At 38.3% G+C, this 21,827-nt stretch overlaps 1 protein-coding gene across 1 annotated transcript; it reads left to right on the forward strand.

The window, feature by feature from the left end:
* The first annotated feature begins 13,665 nt into the window (after positions 1 to 13,665).
* LOC131437216 (malate synthase-like) lies at positions 13,666 to 20,177 on the forward strand. Its single transcript, XM_058606400.1, has 6 exons — positions 13,666 to 13,783; positions 14,064 to 14,830; positions 14,895 to 15,383; positions 15,469 to 15,857; positions 15,910 to 16,137; positions 16,330 to 20,177. The coding sequence occupies exons 2-6, from the start codon at positions 14,696 to 14,698 to the stop codon at positions 16,724 to 16,726; spliced, it is 1,638 nt and encodes a 545-aa protein (XP_058462383.1). The 5' UTR covers positions 13,666 to 13,783; positions 14,064 to 14,695; the 3' UTR covers positions 16,727 to 20,177.
* Positions 20,178 to 21,827: the final 1,650 nt, after the last annotated feature.

Below are 21,827 nucleotides of genomic sequence, written 5' to 3' on the forward strand. Positions count from 1 at the left end.
TGATTACAAACGACAAATGACTTTCATTCCCATCGCTGACCTTGAAACACTGCTTGCCGCTGGTCAGAAGCTAGATGCTTTAAACTTCTCAGCGTACAACAAGGTTTTCGGAACGGAAAAAAATGTGTTTGTGGTTGAAAGCGCTGGACAAAACTCTAAGAAGAAGCTCAAGAATCAACCAACCGGGCAGCAGGAGAGTGGCCAAACCGCGGCAGTGTCTCAATCCAACCAAAGCAGAAATCATTCCAACACATCCGGTAACACGTCTCGTCTCAATCAATCCGATAACAAAAATAACCAACCGTCTCAAAATTCCCAACCAAAACTGAATCCAGATCCTAGAGAAGGATCATCTGGAAGTCGTCCATGTCCGCAGTTGACGTTAGAGGAGGTTATCAATTCACACGTTCCCCCACCGGTCAATACATGCTACAATTGTGGAAGAATCGGTCATCACGTCGCGATGTGTAGACAACCCCGTGCTATTTTCTGCAGTACGTGTGGTCTTCGCGGTTTCCCGACAAACTATTGTCCGTTCTGTCTAAAAAACACCGCGAACGCGAGCGAAAATCGCCGCCCGCAAGTTTAAAACGCGTAACAGATTCTAAAAATTCTCCAAACATGCCCCCTCCGTACTGGATACCAGCTACCAGCGATACTTACGCGATACCTACTGTAACATATGAAATAACTTACCCCGTTCCCAATGATAATCGTCCATACGCACAAGTGAAGATTGGCGATTATCCATTATGTGTTCTACTGGATAGCGGTAGTAACCACACGCTCGTCAGCGAAATTTTTTTTAATAAATTAAAATTTAACAAATTACATAACTCGTCCAAAAATGTCATTTTACGTTCCGCCAGTGGGGATGAGCTTCAAGTTCGCGGGGAAGCTCATTTACCATTTGAGTTTCAAGGATGTGTTAGAGTAATTCCTACTTTGGTTGTTAAGAACTTGTCCATAAATTGTATTTGTGGTATGGATTTTTGGAAAAGATTCAAAATCCGTCCCACAGTTCAAAATTATGGTAAGTTTGAGTCCACTGCAGCGGTATCTGTCGACGAAAAACCAGATTCGGCAAATATCCTTTCCGACAGGGAGAAGAATTCCATTGAAAACATAAAAAAATTGTTCCTCCCTGCTCGGGAAGGACAATTAACGTTAACCAACCGTGCTCAACATCGAATCGTACTGGGAGAAGAATGGAAAAATAAACCTCCCGTACGCCAGTTTCCATACGTCATGTCTCCAAAGACGCAGTAACTGGTAGCCGTCGAGCTAAAAAGACTGTTGAGTATCGGTATTTTGGAACGAAGCCAATCAGATTGGTCACTCAACTGTGTGCCGGTTATCAAGCCCAACAAGGTTCGACTTTGTTTGGACGCACGCAAGATAAACGAGCGAACCGTTCGAGATGCTTATCCGCTCCCTCACCCCGGTCGCATTCTCGGTCAGCTCCCCAAGGATAAATACCTGTCCACAATTGACCTGTCGGAAGCTTTTCTCCAAGTTCCCTTGGAAAAAGAATCGCGGAAGTACACGGCCTTTTGTGTACAAGGTAAAGGGTTGTTTCAGTACACCCGGATGCCGTTTGGATTGGTCAACAGTCCAGCTACGCTAGCGCGACTGATGGACAACGTCCTCGGCCACGGGGAACTCGAACCGCACGTCTTCGTCTATCTCGACGACATTGTCGTAGTGACGGAGACGTTTGAAGAACACGAACGCTTGCTGACCGAGGTTGCGAATCGTTTGAGGGAAGCAAATCTAAGCATCAACCTCGAGAAGTCAAGGTTTGGAGTGTCGGAGATTCCCTTCCTAGGATACCTTCTGAGTACTGATGGACTTCGGACCAACCCCGAAAAAGTTCGACCAATTGTCGAATATGATCGGCCGACCACAGTAACTAAGCTCAGAAGATTTCTTGGAATGGCGAATTACTACCGTCGCTTCATTCCAGACTTCAGCGGGGTAACGGCAGCACTAACAAACCTTCTTCAAACAAAGACAAAATGCATCCGTTGGAATGATGACGCGGAACGTGCCTTTTGCGAAATCAAAGAGCGGCTGATTTCTTCCCCCGTGTTGGGCAGTCCAGATTTCAGCAAAGAGTTCATCATTCAAACGGATGCGAGCGACGTGGCAGTTGCTGGGGTGCTTACCCAAGAACAAGAGGGAGTAGAACGGGTAATCTCGTTCTACTCACACAAATTAACAACACCTCAGAAAAACTACCATGCCGCCGAAAAAGAAGCGTTAGCAGCTATTCTCGCCATTGATGCATTTCGCGGTTACATAGAGGGATACCACTTTACCCTTATAACGGATTCCTCCGCTCTGACCCACATTCTCAGTTCCAAGTGGAAAGTCGGGTCGAGATGCAGTCGATGGGCGTTGAATCTGCAGCAGTTCGATATGACTGTAAGGCATCGAAAAGGGAAAGAGAACGTCGTTCCCGATGCACTTTCACGAAGCATTGCAACTATTGACAATACATCGTGGTACGCATCAATGGTGAGTAAAGTTGCTAACACGCCCGACGATTTCGTGGACTTCAGAATCGACGATGGCAAACTTTTCAAGTTCGTGTCTGCACAAGACAGTCCCTGCGATGCTCGGTTTGAGTGGAAATTAATTCTTCCACCCAACGAGATACCTATCGTTCTTCGCAGGTGTCACGATGAATGTTTCCATCCGGGCTACGACAAGACACTGGCCCGTATACGTCAACGATACTACTGGCCAAAGATGGCAGTAGAGATCCGACGATACGTAAAACAGTGTGTCATGTGCAAAGAAGTCAAGGCACCTTCTGCCTCTACTGTTCCTGAAATGGGAAAAATGAAAGTTGCTACGCGCCCATGGCAAATTATTTCAGCAGATTTCATTGGCCCCCTCCCCCGCACTCGTCGCGGTAGCCAACATATATTGGTAGTTTGCGACTACTTCTCGAAATGGGTTATGATTCATCCTGTGAGAAATGTCAGTAGTGCACCCATGTGTGCGATCTTGAAAGACCAATGGTTTCTGAGAAACTCGATTCCCGAAGTCATAATCACTGACAACGGAAGCAGTTTCGTATCGAAAGACTTCAAGGAACTGTTGGATCAATTCAAGATCACACACTGGTTAAACTCACGATATCACTCACAGGCGAATCCCGTCGAGAGAGTCAACAGAACTATCAATGCGGCTATCCGGACATACGTGAGGGAGGACCAACGCGTTTGGGACACTCGTGTCTCAGAGATTGAGATGGTGCTGAATACCAGTGTTCACTCATCGACAGGTTTCACACCATACTTCATTACACATGGGCATGAGTTCACAGAAGTTGGCACCGATTATCTTCTAGTCCGCAACGAAGAAACACTAACGGCCGAAGAATTGGAAGAACGAAGAGCGAAAATGTTCGATCGTATATACGATCTGGTTCACAAAAATTTAGCGAAAGCTCACGGTGCTTCCCAACACCGATACAATTTGCGTCACCGTCAGTTCTCAAAACCATTTGTAGTCGGTCAATTGGTTTACCGCAAAAATGTGAAGATTTCAAGCGCGGCGGAAAATTATAACTCAAAATACGGACCGCAGTTTATTCCTTGTCGAGTAAAATCAAAAATCGGTACCTCATCGTATGAATTAGAGGACTTGAACGGGAAAAATATTGGTGTATGGCCCGCAGTTCACTTGAAACCCAGCTAATTACATGGGATTTCTTTTGCAAAAAAAAAATGAACACACAAACTTTACCATCATATCGGTTCTATTTTTGCTTTTTAAAATACAACACGGTTAAAACTCTACATCCTTCCATTTCGAGACAAACTGGCAACATAGCTCCGAAACCCTAAAATAAAAACAAAACGATAAAATTAAACAAAATACATACCAAAATTATCCAAGTTGTATCAGCAATTCACACACTCAAATAAAAATTCACGTTCGATTCACTTGAAAAATCACGTAGAATGGTTTCAAATGTCAAATTGAATATTTTACGTGACGAAAATGAATGTTATACGAACATCCCCTAAAATGAATAGAGTCATCACATAAGATTTACGTGAATTGTCCAAACGTCAAACAATCTACGTGAATTTTCAGTGTGAAAAACTCGATTTTGAAAATGGCGAGCAGTGGCCCTCGAAGTGTAAGTAGTGTAAATATTTGCGAGAAAAGTTATTTAATTGAAATTTTTTACTCCATCGACCGGACCATTCCAGTATGAAAGTTTCCATGTGTTCAACTGGACCGAGTGCCTGCGTGAGTCCGGAAGTTTACCCGCTCCTGCCGAATGCTTCAAACAGGCCGTCGGTATGAAGTTAGAGACACTGGAACCATGTAATGCGACTTCAACCTGCATCGATAGTGTTGTGGGAGTTCTTGGATCTCGACTTCAGCTTCGGTTGGATGGCAGTGACAACAAAAACGATTTCTGGAGGCTTGTCGATTTGAGATACCACGACGTTATTAGTTGCTTTTTAAGCCATTGGAATTATATGACAATTTTATGAAATAAATGTTTTATATTTCATGGCATTTTTCATTTCACAGATATATATATATATATATATATATATATATATATATATATATATATATATATATATATATATATATATATATATATATATATATATATATATATATCAAAATCTGAAATCTTCCTTTTGACTGCAACCAATATATAAAATAGTTATTTCTGGTATCTAAATTTGATATGAACTGATAGATAAATGTGATATGAACAGTACATTACATTTTACCTATGGAACACGTAACTTTTACTGGATTATGCATTAAACAGCTTTTAAATGCTAGTCCATTAAAACCTACGTGAAAAGTAGGGTGGAAAATATTCACATAACTTTTCACGTAACTATAATATGATTATTATTTTGAGTGCATATCTGAAACTACCCAGTAAATCCGAACATCGGACGCATCGTGCAAGAAAGCTTTTGATTGCGTTTCGAGCTTGCATAGTGTATCGGTAGAACAAAAGAGTGAAGATATACCAAAGCAGAGAGCGGATGTCTGATTACTCAGGTGATGAGATATATCGGGTTTGGATTTCCAACCTCGAACATAGGGTCAGAGTTTTTCTGGCCCTAAGAGGCGAATGACCTAAAGGTTAAAGCCTCTATGATCGAAACAAAAGAATGTTTAATACTCTTCCACACCCTATCGGGAAGATGTCGGCTCGAAAATGCCTTGTTTGATATTCCTTCGCTCTGTTTCTCTAGCGATGCATAACGTAAACATAAAGCTTTTTTTTATGTCGACGCGGTTGATGCAAATGGTGCAGAATTGTCCGATGACGGGCCGATTGAAGCGCTACGATCGGCCCTATATCGTGCTCAATCGGTCCGATAATCGGACCGATGATCGGACTTATGCGGGTCTACAAATTTCACTGGGTACAGTCAGCAACGTACGAGCGAGACTGACGGATCGGGAAGCAACAAATATACGTCAAGGTAGGCGGGTTCGAGTTAGCCCGTCAGGCGGATCTAAACTGTACACTCTCAACGCAAATGGCTTCATTCTGCGTAGCTTCACAAGATTTTCTCTCACCGGCTGAGAGAGTAATAGAAGCACGTAATGAGTAAAGCATTTCGTCAAAATTATCCATCTTTTCGACTCTTCGCGAAAGAGTTCTAAAGATAAATAGTAGGATTAGGGCGCCCGTAATATAAGTTTTAATTAGTTTAAGGTAGTATGCGTGTCATGAACATGAATGAGTATTAGGTTTTTTACCGTCACTGCTAACCTCAATTGGATGAACACTTTTTGACAGTCCAGCAGTACTGTTTGTAAACAGAAATTTCTTTTGTTTGTTTATTGACAAATTGGATCAGACCATTTACGGTCCGTATCGCCTAAATAAAGTTTTAAAACATATGTTCAAGATTAAATACGGTTCGTTTTTGATATTTATTGAAAAAAAGTGACTAGTTGCAAAGTGTAAAGATGATTGTTTTAGATGTGCTCTTCGATTTTTGTTTAAGCTTGTTTGTAAACAGTACCGCTGAACTGTCAAGGATGAATACTTGTTCATTTGTGTCGTCACGATAAAAAACCTAATGAAGTCTGAAAGTGAGTGCGATTGAGTAAAATTTATGAATATTAGTGTGACTGAGAATGAATGAAATTGAATGAATGAGACGTACGAATGAGCTAGGTTAAAAATATTCTGTCCAAGTGTCGTTCTTGTGACAGTAATATTGTTTTGTCCAAGCGTCGTTCTTGCGACAGTAGTGTTGTTTTGTCCAAGCGTCGTTCTTGGGACAGTAGTGGTGTCTTGTTCGAGTGTCGTTCTCGTGACAGTGAAAAAGGGGAGAAAATGTGAAATTTAGTCTGTTTTTCTTCCGGATAGTTTCTGTTATTTGTTGTGTTTCCGATCAATATTTCTGCTCTAGCATTGCAAAGACCGTCTCAAATTCTGACGCATACTAAACAGTTTCGACAGCTACACTTTCGCAGTTGTTTTGGGAATGATGGATGGAACATATCGCACCTGATTTTGACAAATATTTCGGCAAGAGCACGAGACTGAAAATGGACAGGCTCACTGCTTTAGAATCATACAATTCCGGGAGAGAGAGCTCCTCTGGCCTTTGGAAAAATCATCCCTCGGAATTGAAACTGGTACTAGAGAAGAAGTAGTCGCATTAGAAGTCGGCTTTTGTTCAAAAAAAAAACCTACGGTTTTTTTTTTAACCGAGTCGGGGAAAATTGTGACCTGTTATTCTCTGGTCACAATATAGTTCCTTTGGTCACTGAGTCCAGCTTGTATATATTTTTCAAATATTGTATATTTTTGTTTACTTCATTGTCAGTAAATGTCTGAGTAGAATTTAAACGTCAATCGCGTTCATACTCCGTGTTTACATGTTTGAGTCACGTTTAAGTTCTGCTCAATAGCAAAGGTTGGTGTCAAACGTAGGGTTTTGTTGATTTATTTTTTTTTCCATTTATTTATTTATTAGTGATTTATATTATTTATTATTTATTTATTCTATTTATTATTTATTTATTTACATTTATTTATTGTTTATTTATATATTTACAATCATTTATTTACACTATTTATTTATTTATATTATTCATTTATTTACATTCGTAAGTTCATATACAAATTTATTTAATAAATTATGATTATTTCGGCAAAAGGAAACAAAATAGCAAATACACTTATAAAAGTACTAAAATTCAAATACACAGTTCATGACACCAACCATAATAAAACGATAAAATATTGTAACCGTCATCTGTCTGCACACTGTCATCGTCGTCATCATCGTCATCATCGCAACATAATATGCGGGGTGGCATGCTTTGGGGGTGGCGGTGGGTATGAGATGGAAAACGGACCCCAAGCAGATAAAATCCGCGGGAAAACCTTTGCCCAGGGCTAATAGTTTTCTGACCCGGAGGAGTGAAGACAGCAGCAGCGTATCACCCGCCCAAAGTGATTGCGTTTCAATCGTTTTCGTTAAAAAGTTTTAGAAAAGATCCAAAGGGATCTCTGTGGTAATCCGTGTCGAAGATCCGCACGAACGTTTGTTTCGATCACGGTAATCGAGTGGGGCAAGTGCGGTAGAATCGTTTTTTTTTATATTCCCCGGTATAACAAACTAAACAGTGCTAGCACGACGCGAGTGCGATCCCGGTCTGCAAACGGCATAGAGTGACATTTTGTGGGCGTCGAAGACGCCACAGTGTTGAACCGGCGGAAGATATTTGCCGAAGTGACCGAAAACGTTATAAGCCCTACTCGATATAAAGTTAGACACTCGCGTATAGTGATTTGTGCACGGTACCACTCCCCGGGTCCTCCTTCGTAGTGAAACGCAGGCCTACGCTACACACAGGCCGAGTTGCTGCTTCATCTGGAGACGAGTTGCTGTTCCACCGCCCCGAAGTCCGGGCCACCCAGTCCGTCGTCGTCAGCAGAGTCCACCAAGTCGACCAACGATCATCACGGCCGCAACGGAGCGTCGAAGTTAAGTTTTTCGACAAAATAAAAAAACAAAACGCAAGTAAAAAGTGAATTATTTTGTCTTTATGGTTTTTTTTATCGTGCGCTAATAATATATAGTAAAAAAAAAATAAATTGTACGGTCTTTCTTTATACAAGCTGTGTCGTCCATTTTGTTTAGTTTTTTTGTGTAATTCTGTTTCCGCCGAAGAAACGATTTACTCAGTGGCCACAGGTTGGGAAGAAAGTCCACCCAAAAATAGTGAAGTGAAGATTCTCCAGGAGACCAACAAGGTAAACGACCCTGAACTGGTGGTTCGGTGCTGAAAAGCAGCCACCAGTGTATGTAAAAACACTACGTAACAACAGTACCGCTGAACTGTCAAGGATGAATGCGTGTTCATTTGTGACGTAACGATAAAAAATCTAATTGTTAGCACGCTGCGTTTTTTTACGATGGTGAGTGAGAAATGCACGGTAAGTTCGGTGGCGTTATATCCTGATTACATATAAAATAACGACACAAATTTTTGCAACATTGGGTTTGGTGTTGAAATAACGAATTGATTACAATAAAGTGGATCTTATAAGAAATTTTTTATTTTCTATAGTAATTGACGTTTATAATGCTAGTAAAGCCCATCTCTTTTTAGCTGTTTAATTATTACTTCAGATTATGGAAAACTGAAAATTCAACCTAGACAGGCTATTGAATGAAAAAAATACAAGCCAAGTATTATCGCTCATATAGAACATTGCAACATATAACATTCATATAATCTGGTGTCAGAATCACAATTCAAAAATATATGCGTTGGTGGAACATGTATTTATTTGGCACCATTATTTTCGTTGCTTAGTGAATGTGCAGTTAAAATTATTGAAATCTTCGTTAATCGAATTCGACCACGCTCTCTCATGCGATGAATTACTATTTGGTACCGGCAAATATACCTAGAATACTTGATTGTTTGTTTGTTTTCAATCGTTATTTAGAAGGAGAATCTATACTTGTTAATAAACTCAGGTGTATACATTGTTAGAATGTCAGTCAGACTAGCTCATATTCCATTTGACGATTTTTGTTAAAAAGGTTTCAAAATCGTCTGCTTATGCACCTATGCTTGAAAATCTAAGTGAGTGGACGGCCTTCAAGATAGGAAAATCTTTAAAAAAAAAGATTAAATTAAGGCAGTGAGCCTTATTAAACAAATCTTTAAATAAAAAAAAGAGATGAACAATAAGTTAACTTGCCGAATTCTTCTCTTGAAAAAAGACCATCTCTGTGGTCCAAGTAAGAGTACCTCAATTCGTACCACTGGAAAATTTCCATCAAATAATCAAAAATGCGGTTAAATGGAAATAAAAAAAAATGTTAAAGCCATCCGAATTCAGCGATTGAGATCACGATGCTCGAATTTTATACGAATTCTTAGTGAAGAAGTATTTTTGATATTACAAGATCTTTCTTGAGTCATCTGTATATTTCAACGAATAAATTTATAAAACACAAATAATCCAGATGTACTTCTAATAATCGTAATTCGCATTTGTGCTCTTGTCTCTTGAATTTTTAATCCTTCCAACACAATCAAACCGGTCCAAATCATCCTAACCTGAGCATTCTGCATAACATTTTTAAGTCGCAGCATGTAATCGATTGACCAAAATATCCGGGGAACCCGTATGCCACTTACTTAGTAAGCTCTCCTGTTCGGCATCCTGCGTATTTCCGTACGCGGTAACTTGTGTCATGGTAGGATCGGTATTTATCCTATAGACAGATAACAATTTGGTTGAGCAACCGGTCGTACACCTGCGCTGCTCTCTTCATTTCTTATCAGAAAACAAATGACTTCATCAAATTTTAGAACAAATTGATGGTAAAGTTCGCATTCGTAGTTAACGTATAGCCACAGACTAACAGACAGGACACTCAAATTAGATTCTTCAACCATATAAACGGTCATTTCGAATATTCCTTTAGTTGGGACAGTACTCGCATATGTCATGATGGCGCCACGTTACCCTATCAAATATATCCTGTCTGTCATCTAGACTGTGTTTATTTTTTTCATTTACCAACCGAGTTGCCATTCATACAGAATTACCTGTAATGTATTGATTTGTATACCTCCATGAGAATTTCATGCAGGATACAGATTGATTACATATTGCCAAAACTATATACAGAATTGTGCCTACTTCTCATCCTACAACGCAATACAAAATCGAACCCGTTTTGTTACAATATTTACTTGCTTCTGGTCTTAATTTCAAAAGAAAATTACCAATACAATCAAAAATAGTCTAGATGAACAACGTTGAGTAAAATAAATGTTTACTTTCCAACATCGCTAAGAAAGTTAAATATATTATCAACGTACTCCAATAATTTATTGTGACGATTCATTATCAAATATTTTGATAAAATCAGGCAACCCTGTAAGCAGCTGATCGGTGTTGACAAACGAGGGGAAACCAACTAGTAAAAAACCTTTTACGTAACACAAGGGGTGTACCGATAGTAAATAGTTCGCGCAGTACAATATAGGTGGAACTAGTGCATCACGAAAAATGATTTTTATAACAATTTACTCATACTGTCATGTCTGTTAGTCTGTGGTATAGCTCCACAGCTAACTCTGCAATATAAAAAATCAGCTAAATTTCGTGCAAATTCCTGGAGATTCAGATATAAAAGCTTACCAAATTGAAGAGCTTGTAGCCTCTTCTAAAACATATATTGTTACTCATCTTTTGGTCAAACTGAAATTATAAATCTGTTGCGAAAAATATTTTAACTAATTATTAAAAACATGCTAGCGATATAGGAATTCAGACGAACTTTTTTAATTTATTTGTTTATTTATATTTTTAGGGTACCTTGGTAACTATTTTGTAGCAACCAGAACAGTGTTGCTTAAGAATTTCATTTTCATTATTTACAAGGGGTAGCTATATTTGTGGTAACTGACGGTAAATTACTCACGGGCACTTTTTAATTCGATTTTCCTTCGGAGTGCCTGGTCGTGTCGTCGGTTCTACTGTAATAGTAATCAATAACAATAAAAATTAAATTAGGATATATTCAAATTGTAAAATATTCAAAAATCAATTGAGAATCAATAAGGTTTTTTTTCAAGCCAAGAAAACGTGAAATAAGTCCACTGCGCTCAATCACTGAATATGTTTCTGATTTCTATGTGTCGGTTTCGCCTGTTATACTTAGTTCGACAATTCGTTCAACCAAAGACATCATATTATCAAGATATCCAGCTCTCACATATCCCGAACATATCATTGGCAACATCTTTTTTGCGAGCATGGCGCTTTCAGACGAGTCCGCATCGAATCTCGTACATAGAAGTAGGGGAGAGAAATGTCAAATTCGTGCGCGTCGAAATAGCAGCACTGCGCATCCATACAATTGACATGATATGTTGAATGTGATGCCGTACGATGGCGTTGCTGAACTGAAGATTGATTTTGTTCGGGAAATGTAAGAGCTGGATATCTTGTTAATATGATGTCTTTGCAATTATGCAAAAAATTTAATCCAAAATCTCGGTTGATTTTTCATTAGGGCGTATAAGCAAGTGACAGTCTCTTTTTAGTCACTCTCTCTTTCGATTATTGTGATGTGATTAAAAAGATTTTCTTTGATTTCACTACTCTGTAATTAATAGAAGAGAAAGTAAACGAAGAGGAACCACAGACTAACAGACAGGGCATTAAAATTAGATTCTTCAATCATTTCAACGGTCATTTCGAATATTCCTTTATTTGGGACAGTACTCACATGTGTCATGATGGCGCCACGTTACCTTATCAAAAACATCCTGTCTGTCATCTAGACTGTGTTTATTTTTTTCATTTACCAACAGAGTTGCCATTTATACATAATTACCTGTAATGTATTGATTTGTATGCGTCCATGCGAATTTCACGCAGGATACAGATTTAATACATATTGCCAAAACTATATACATAATTGTGCCTATTTCTCATCCTCCAACGCAATACAAAATCGAACCCGTTTTGTTACAATATTTACTTGCCTCTGGGCTGCCGCCACTTAATTTCGGGTAAAAACTACCAACACAATAAAAATAGTCTAGATGAACAACGTTGAGTCAAATAAATGGTTACCTTCCAACATCGCGAAAAAGTGAAACATATTATCAACATAATCCAATAATTTATTGTGACGATTCATTTTCAAATATTTTGATGAAATCAGGCATCCCTGCAAGCAGCTGATCGGTGTTGACAAACGAGGGGAAACCAACTAGTAAAAAAACTTTTACAGGGGTGTACAGATAGTAAATAGTGCGCGCAGTACAATATAGGTGGAACCAAGGGGCAAATCACTCTACACTTTGTCTGAACTCAAACAAGTTTTACCGGGAGTCAAAAGTTTAGCAGGGATCTCGCTGGATTAGAATGGGATTAGAGAAGTTTAGTCGAGATCTGGAAAAGCATTATTTTGACATAAGAAGCTCTAAACGTGGGAGCAGAGATGCCAGATATTTTCATAGAAAATCTGTATTGCTTCGTATAAAAAATCTGTATTTATCTGTATTCACTAATGAAAGGAAATTTCGGAAATAAAATGATGTTTAAAGATGTTATTCCATTAGATTATTGTTATAGAATGGCAGATGCAAGGAGCATTCCTTTATATCGTAAGTCCTTGCCGCACTGACAGGAACATTCAACGACGAAATTTAATTGTTTTTGTTGTTAACCGCAATTGAATTGTAAATCCATATACTTTTTTCGTTTGAAAATGATGACTTGAAATTCAAACATGGAATTCAAACGCCCAATACGCAACGTCAAGTCAGGTCATACAACTTTTCAGTCTGACAATAAAGTTTCATAACACCATGACTTCCTTGAACATCAGATCATATGGGCAATTAAACACGCTCAGATGGAAAAGTTTCATTATTTCGTTCTTACTTTTTGTGGTGTCTGTATAAATCTGTATTGAATTTGAGAAATCTGTACTCTGTATTAAATCTACATGCGCATGTAAAAATCTGTATAATACAGATAAATCTGTATAAATGGCATCTCTGCGTGGGAGCTCGAATGAAGGACACACTTCAAACAAGATTAGGCAAAACTAGGTTGGATTAGTTTTAAATTACCCAAACTTATCTAGACTAGTTGGGATTAAATGAGATTAGAGAAGATTATTTTGGAATGACTTGAGTTTATTAGTATGAGATTGTCTAGAGTTTAGAGTGATTTGCCCCTTGGGTGGAACCAGTGCATCACGAAAAATTATTTTTATAAGAATTTACTCATACTGTCATGTCTGTTAGTCTGTGTTTCAATGGCAAATAACATTTATTTTCAGCTAAACGAAAATAGAGAATATTGCTAATATTCTTCAAATGCTGAGGGAAAGTTATTCTGGTTACAAGCCCCGTGCTGGAGTAGTTAAAAATACTCATCATTAATAATGAACGTGTAATGCTAAAAAGTAATGATGTACAGTAATGCAGTAATGACGAGCGTTTGAGCGGAAGTGTCATTACTTAGTAATGACATTTTTAATGATCGTGTAAGGGCCGCCGTACAGATTGATTTTTCCGACAAATACAGATTCTTTAAAAAACTAGTTGGCAGTTCTGGTAACTTGTGTCGCATTTGAAAAGAAATGAAATTAAGCAATTTGTGCTTTAAATATTGCAACTGAATATTAAAACATTAAGGGAAGAGTACATATGAAACAGTTTCCTCTGGCAAAACTGGATGCGTCTTTCAGGCTATGAGGTAGGTTCATATCAATGTGATATAAACAGGTGGGGCAGACCACATGGCTTGCTTACGTTGGTAACCAAAAATTTGTAAATAGTTCGGTATGACGACATACATGAAAAATAAACATGCTTTGATTCAATGCCAACTAGTCCAAACGGTGTGACGAAAGCAAGCACGTGGTTTTTAGTTTTACTTGGCTTGCTGAAGCAAAGTTAATTTCACAAACACAAAAGAGTTGTGTTTGCCCCACCTGTTTCTACCACATTGGGTTCATATCACATTGTTTTTCTAGATCTCAAGTGCAGCGACTATAAAAAAGTGCAAACATTCGAGACGAGAATTTTGGTGACCACCTTACAGTATTGAATTTTCCATTAGGTTTTTTACCGTCACTGCTAACCTCAAACGGATGAACACATTTTGACAGTTCAGCAGTACTGTTTGTAAACAGAAGTTTCTTTTGTTTGTTTATTGACAAATTGGATCAGACCATTCACGGTCCGTATCGCCTAAATAAAGTTTTAAAACATTTGTTCACGATTGAATACGGTTCGTTTTTGATATTTATTAAATAAAAGTGACTAGTTGCAAAGTGTAAAGATGATTGTTTTAGATGTGCTCTTCCATTTTTGTTTAAGCTTGTTTGTAAACAGTACCGCTGAACTGTCAAGGATGAATACTTGTTCATTTGTGTCGTCACGATAAAAAACCTAATAGTGCAGCGGCTGCATGGACGAATGAACAGAATGAACAGAATGAATTAATATGCGCAACAAGTTCGTAAAGGTTGTGATGATAACCTGTGATAACTAACTTCCAGGCCAACAACAGTAAAGACTGAGCCTCCGACCGGTGAGCAAGAGGAAAGTATTTTTTTTTGTAAAGTAATACGTTTATTGCATGATTTTGAATGTTGTATAAATAATGGATAAGACGAAACGTGTATCTATTGAAAAAGCACCGCATCGTGTAGAAGAAGCATACGCGACAATATTTACCATCGGTGCTCTGGAATTCCTGAACGATTTGGTCGTCGAGTTTGATAATGAAGTTGAAAAGGTTATTTGAATAATAATTGAAGATGCAATCACATGCTTATTTCTTATCATTTCGTCTTGCGTAGCTAATTCAACAAAGATTGCATCGACGGTTGAATATAAAACAAGGAAAATGGAAACCGGAATTTAAGAACAATAGCGAAAAGTTGAAGTGGAAAATAGACGACCTACCATTTCGTTTGCAGAATCGCAAGGTTGATCTAGGAGATGTTAGTCCAGCAAACACGACTAGTTTCGTCGATAGTTTGTATGCTCAGGTTCAAGGCATACAAGTTGACTTCGACGATGGCCATTGTCCGACTTGGCGAAACACCATACAGGGACTTTATAATGTTATGCGGGCTGTTCATACTATACTACCAGGTGGACCTGCTGACTTACAGAAATGCCCACTTATGTTGCTTAGGCCCAGGGCATTTAATATGATAGAACATCATTGCATGATTGATGGAAAAGAAGTACTAGGACCGTTATTCGATTACGCAATATTGATGTATCATAATGCGCAAATCATGGCCGATTTAGAAGTTGGTCCTTATTTCTACCTTTCAAAAGTATGCTTTGGTTATTCATTATTGAATTGAGTTATACACTCAATGCTCAAATGTGTGTATCATAGTGTAAATCCTGTTTTTCCAGATTGAAGCTCCCAATGAAACCCAGTTATGGAACAAAATTTTCATTTGGACTGAGAATCGTCTAAACCTTCGGAGTGGAACTATTAAAGCTTGTGTCCTCATTGAAAATATTTTAGCAGTTTATAGCATGGAAGATATTTTGTATTCAATCAAAGAACATGCTATCGGATTGAACTGTGGTGTTTGGGATTACTCAGCTAGCATAATTTCTAAATTTGGCGATGATGCTAATTTTATCATTCCTGATCGAAAAAAGTATGTTAATATGGGTCAACCATTTTTAAGAAACTACATGAATCTTTTGATACATACTTGCCATAAACGTGGAGCACTTGCTACTGGAGGCATGGCTGCGAAAATATTGCCAAATGGGAAAAATTCAGATGGCACGTGAGAACCTGCCCATATAAATAGTAATCCAATTTTAAAAACATTTTTTTAGGACTAATGATATCATAAAAAGCGTTAAGCTGGCGAAGTCTGTTGAAATCGACTGCGGAGTAGATGGATTTATGATATACGATCAGCGAATGGTCAACGATATTAACGAACTATGGCAACAAAAATGTCCTAGCGAAAACCAACTTCAAGTTCGTCCAAATATCAATCATATTACTGCTTCTACTTTGTTAAAAATTCCGGAGGGCGGAGTCACAATGGAAGGTTTAAGGTGGGCGAGCCAAACTGCATGATATAATAACAACTCACTCGCTCTGTCTTTAATGTGGCACACGAGGGTAATCTGATCGTTTGGCTAGAAGTCAATTCGTATCTTCAATTACATATCAGTAGCTTTTCATCATTCAAGATTTTGTTTGTATCAAGCTATTCACCAAGAATGATCGATTTTTTAAATTTCCAGCTATAACATAACAGTGGCCTTGCTTTTTATTTATCACTGGTTCACCGGGAGTGGCGTGTTTTATTTAAATGGAACAGTTGAAGATTCTGCAACGGCCGAGATATCGCGATCTCAAATCTGGCAATGGATACGCCATCGTGCTACTATAGAAAGGGAACACAATGCATACGTGACCAGATCTTTGGTCTATTCGATGCTGGATGATGTTATTTCCATAGCTTATAAAACGTGGTGCGTGTCCTTGCCCGATCGAAAAAGACTATTGTCGTCGAAATATGTGTTGTTAGACATAATTTCTTCCCGGGATTTTATCGAATTTATAACGACATATTTGAATGACAATCACAAATTTAGAACTCTACACAACAAAATTGATCGCTTAGAGTCAAAACTTTAAAAAAGTGCAATAAATAAATGATAGTTTTTGTAATTCTTAAGATATATACAATAAAAAAGAATGTCAATTTTAACTATGCCTTATTAATTCATTCATTGCTTGAGTATTTCCAGCTTACAAAATACATTACCATAATTTGTAGTGCAAAGAAACCTCTAAATGTAGGAAGAAGAATTCACCCAATATCCACGAGACGATGATCAATTTGACCTATCAAAGTTGTTCCAATGATTCTCTTAAAGGGCCAATATTGTACATATTCTGTTTTATATAAATTATATACATTGTATACAGGGTGCTCCATCTAGATAGGACCTTTTAATAACTCCGTAATTTTAGCCGATTTTGACAAAGCCAGATTCTGAAACGATGTACATTGAAAAGAATCGTTCAGCTGTGGACACTGCGCGTGCTTATCGTAAAAATAATATGGGAGACATTACGAATTGTTATGAAAAATTTCTTTGAATTCAGAAAACCCACACATCATTCACGAAACACCATTGCAAGACGAAAAAGTTACTGTTAGCGTTGGAGTGTGCTCGAAAACGATTATTGAACCATTGTTTCATTTTCCAAAATCGAATGAAACATTAAGGAGTTAGTAAATATTTCAATATGTCCAGTTGAGATGGCAAACCCTGCATGTATTGAATGTTTTATTTTTTATTTTTAATGCAAACTGCTTGAGCTCTAGGATGCCGACGGCAGGATATATAACGGAAGTTGTCCTTTGCACTTCCCTTATTTTTAAGGCATCCTTTACGTAATAGTAACATAGGTCAATTGAGTTCCAAATAAATAATATACAAATTTACTGGTAGCCTTTATTTGTAACTACGGCTAAAACTCGTAAGAGCCTTCTTAACATTTCATCGGATTCTAAATAACACCGAAGTCATCACTTAGTAATGAATAGTACGTAAGGACGCCACAAACAAAATGAACGGCCAAAATAGAACTAGTTTATTCCGAAGAATGGTTGGTAAACGACTGGACAATGCGCAATTCAGGCCCCAATGTGGTTCTTAGCCTCTTGTCCTGTAACTCCTATCCCTACCTCCCCGCGGTACTGGCTGGGGTACGAGTAACCATAGGAAAGATCGGGTGACCAACCCCGGTGGGACCTTGGTCGTATGCTGTCAGGGAAGGGGGGGCTTGCCTTCTCTTTACAGAGAGCGAGTCTATCCGAGCGTCTGTTCCCCATGTTGGGGCGGCTCGAAACAGCGTCTGTTCTCCATGCTAGGAGCGGCTGATTACCTTGTCCTTGTGTCAGTGTGGGACCCCAAACAGTACTGACACGATGGCCCTCCGGCGAGACAGGAGGTTGGTGCAGGCCTAACAACCCAAGTAACAATTTTTGTTACGCTAGCGTGTTTGTGACTAGTTTGCAACCAGATATTTGAGTGATTGTTACTAACATCTAACCACTTGCATGACTCAAAAAGCGCAGTTTCTACTAGCTATTAAGTCGGCTAAAAATAAGTTGTCGTTACGTTGTAATGCCATACTGAAATAACTTATCTTTTCATAACTTGAAAATAACTTGTTCTCAAGTAAACTAGTTGAAACTTAGTCACCATCGACATTATAAACATTGAATAAATCCAGAATACTTTTCTATCATCAATAAAAAAGCAGAAGAGTACTTTAAATCACAAACTTGATACAAGGTACAAATTTCACAACGATCCAAAAACTGTCGAGCGGAATTCAATTTTACTTAACTGTTTTTTATGCGCCTTCAATCAAAATCTGTTTATAAAGATATACAAAATAAACAACAAAATAACCCTATGGTCAGAATGCTCAAAATTATTCCAAGTAGAGTGATTTCTCATCATTTTAAATTCATATATCATGAGAATTATAATATTATCACAATCGATGTTCAATCCCTATATTATTTTTTCGTGTTTATGACAGTGCATAGAACAAAAATGACTATTCTGCCTTTCACTATTTTCGGCAAAAAGTAGTTTTGAAACAAGTAATATCCTGGTTTTATTTATGTTTCATACACTTCTTGAGACTCCATATTGTGTTCGCCATATTCAAGCCAACAAAGGTTGTTTTGTTTGCATTTTCGTTATCATAACGTTGGGAAAACCTACCGATAACTATCTGAATCAATGAAGAAATTATATGTTATAATCTTATAATATCTAAGTTATTACTACATCAATTCACAGTAACGATTTACATATACGCTTACGTATTTATAATGGTTTCGCAACGGAAAATAAACCTTTTTTCAACTAGTAGCTAAAAGCATAGCTGTGATTAAAGATATGTTAGAATCAAGTAACGATAACTTACAAACGATAGTTAGTTCAATGTTTACGTTATAAAGAAACACTGCTGTCACCTTGTTTTAACCAGTATAACATAAAAACATGTTCGTGCTCTTGTTGCAACACAGTTGGGTTAAGTGGTATCAAAACTAGTTACGGGTTGCTACTATTGAAGTCAAATAAACTTATTTTCAACTAGTAGCTAGAAGCATAGTTGTGATTAAAGATATGTTTGGATTAAGTAACGATAGCTTATAAATTATATTTAATTCAATATGACACGAAGATGTTATGATTGGAAACCTAAATAACTATTTCGTAACTAGTTATGTTATGATGAAACATTGCTGTCACCATGTTTTAACCAGTTTAACATAAAAAACATATTCGTGCTCTTGTTTCAACATAGTTTGGACTTTGTCGTATCAGAACTAGTTGCGAATTGCTACTTGGGAAGCCGCCCGGAAAATACGTGTTACGTACGATCAAGAAAGAAATACGACTCGGAATAATCGACAAAGACCTACGCGACGAACTAAGGACTACGACTGGAAGCTTGGCACATGGAACTGCAAATCGCTTGGCTTCCCAGGATACGACCGAATGCTGCATGATGAGCTTCAAATACGCGGCTTCGATGTCGTAGCACTGCAGGAACTTTGTTGGACGGGACAGAAGGTGTGGAAAAGTGGGCATCGAGCGGCTACCTTCTACCAGAGCTGTGGCACAACCAACGTTCTAGGAACTGGATTTGTAGTGTTGGGCAAGATGCGCCAGCGTGTGATTGGGTGGCAGCCAATCAGGGATATAATGTGCGTATTTAAGATCAAGGGCCGTTTCTTCAATTACAGCATCATCAACGTGCACTGCCCACACGAGACGAGACCCGATGACGAGAAGGAAGCATTCTACGCGCAGCTGGAACAAACATACGACAGCTGTCCACGGCGGGATGTAAAACTTGTCATCGGCGACATGAATGCTCAGGTAGGCCGGGAGGCAATGTACAGGCCCGTGATCGACAACAGTCAACGATGCGTAAACTTTGCAGCCTCCCAGTAGTAAACTTTGCAGTGCAGTAGTTCTAAAAAGCTGTCATTAATGCATATTTTATGATTATCTTACCCAGAACTGATAGTCATTTTTTCGGCTAGCACAAACACATGTCAGTACCGTTTTAGATTTGTTTTTTTATTATTTTTCAACAGAACAACATTGGTAACTATGGTTCTGTTATTCGAAATAAACAATCTTTGGCGCTTGTTGCTAGTTTCAATATTTTTTCAAGCGATTTAGTTTTGACATTACCAGTTACTGAGGGGTATTTGAATTTGCGATACAATTTTAATAGACGAGTGGCAGGTCGTGTCGTCGGTGAACTGCTCACGTAGAGGCTACACGCCACAGGCCTAAATGTGCAGAGATACCAGTGGTAACCTTCTCACGAACGAACGTGAGGTGATCGACAGGTGGAAGCAGTACTATAACGAGCGCCCTCAGTGTTTTCGGAAGGAAGGTACCGAGGACCATCTATGGCGGAGTGCAGATGGTAGACGGAACGTGGAGACGGCGTATGAATCACGAATTGCAACAGCTGCTAGGAGAACCACCCATCGTACGGACAGCTAAAATCGACGATGGACTACGATGGACTGGGCATGACATAAGGATGTCGGACGACAGCCCAGTGAAAATGGTTCTTGAATCTAATCCGACTGGTACAAGAAGAAGAGGAGCGCAACGAACAAGGTGGATCGATCAAGTGGAGGGTGATCTCAGAAGCATCCGTGCCTTGAGTGGCTGGCGACGAGCAGCCATGGACCGAGTTACGTGGAGACGTATGCTTGATACAGCAAAGGACACCCCAGGCCTATAGCTGTTAGGTAAGGTAAGGTAAGTTATTCCGAAGAATGAGTGAACTTGAATTTTCTATTATTTTATACGAAAGAAATTAAGCAAAGCATTGGTATCACATACTAGTTATGAAATTTCACCTTGTGTTCAACAGACTTCGCAGTCGATTCTTAGTAGTTTTGTAAGACCAGCGCTCTACGCATTCCAATGCACCGCCAACCTGGGCCGAAATGAAAGTTGGTGATTTTTTTACATACAAAGATAAATTAACTGCGTATTTCAAAACGGTTACAGTACTTAGGAATATAGTATAGGTTGCATGCATTCACGACCTTCAAATAATACACAAAAGTAAATGATTTTTAGTACGAATATAGGCAACTTTACAACCTTACATAATTATTGTCTCTTTTGTTTTTTTAGAGCTACCAAGCTCTTAGCGATTCATAGAAACGAACCGATTTGCCCATCTCTGGTTCGTGTTTGAATGACTGTACTCAAAAAGATGTAATACTTTCTTTTGTGTATAACTAATTCAGAGTGTAATGTTTACATATGCAAAATTTCGTTATAATATGTATAGCGATTTTCGGGATGCCTTTCAAGTAAAGGGTTCTTCAACTAAAAATTTCGTACGCGGTTGTGGAAAATAATAATCAAACTTTCGACGAATGTTTTTTTGTAAGTATATTACCGTAAGGAAAAATCGAAACTAAGTGTACATGTGGTTGTTTGAGCTATTGATGTGGTACAAGGAAACCAAAATTTTAAATGTTTTAAGTTCTATCCGTCGTTATACACTTTCACAACACAATTATGAAATTGTACGACAGCTTCGTTTGATCGTTGAAGCTTTTCTCAATTATAAACCGAGTCCATTTATTCTGAATTGGCAGTAATTATTAAATTAAGATTCACTTAAGATACACTTCAGATTGGGAGAAACGATATAA

Source organism: Malaya genurostris, chromosome 3 (genome assembly GCF_030247185.1).
Source record: "Malaya genurostris strain Urasoe2022 chromosome 3, Malgen_1.1, whole genome shotgun sequence".
In the NCBI taxonomy this organism is placed as follows: domain Eukaryota; kingdom Metazoa; phylum Arthropoda; class Insecta; order Diptera; family Culicidae; genus Malaya; species Malaya genurostris.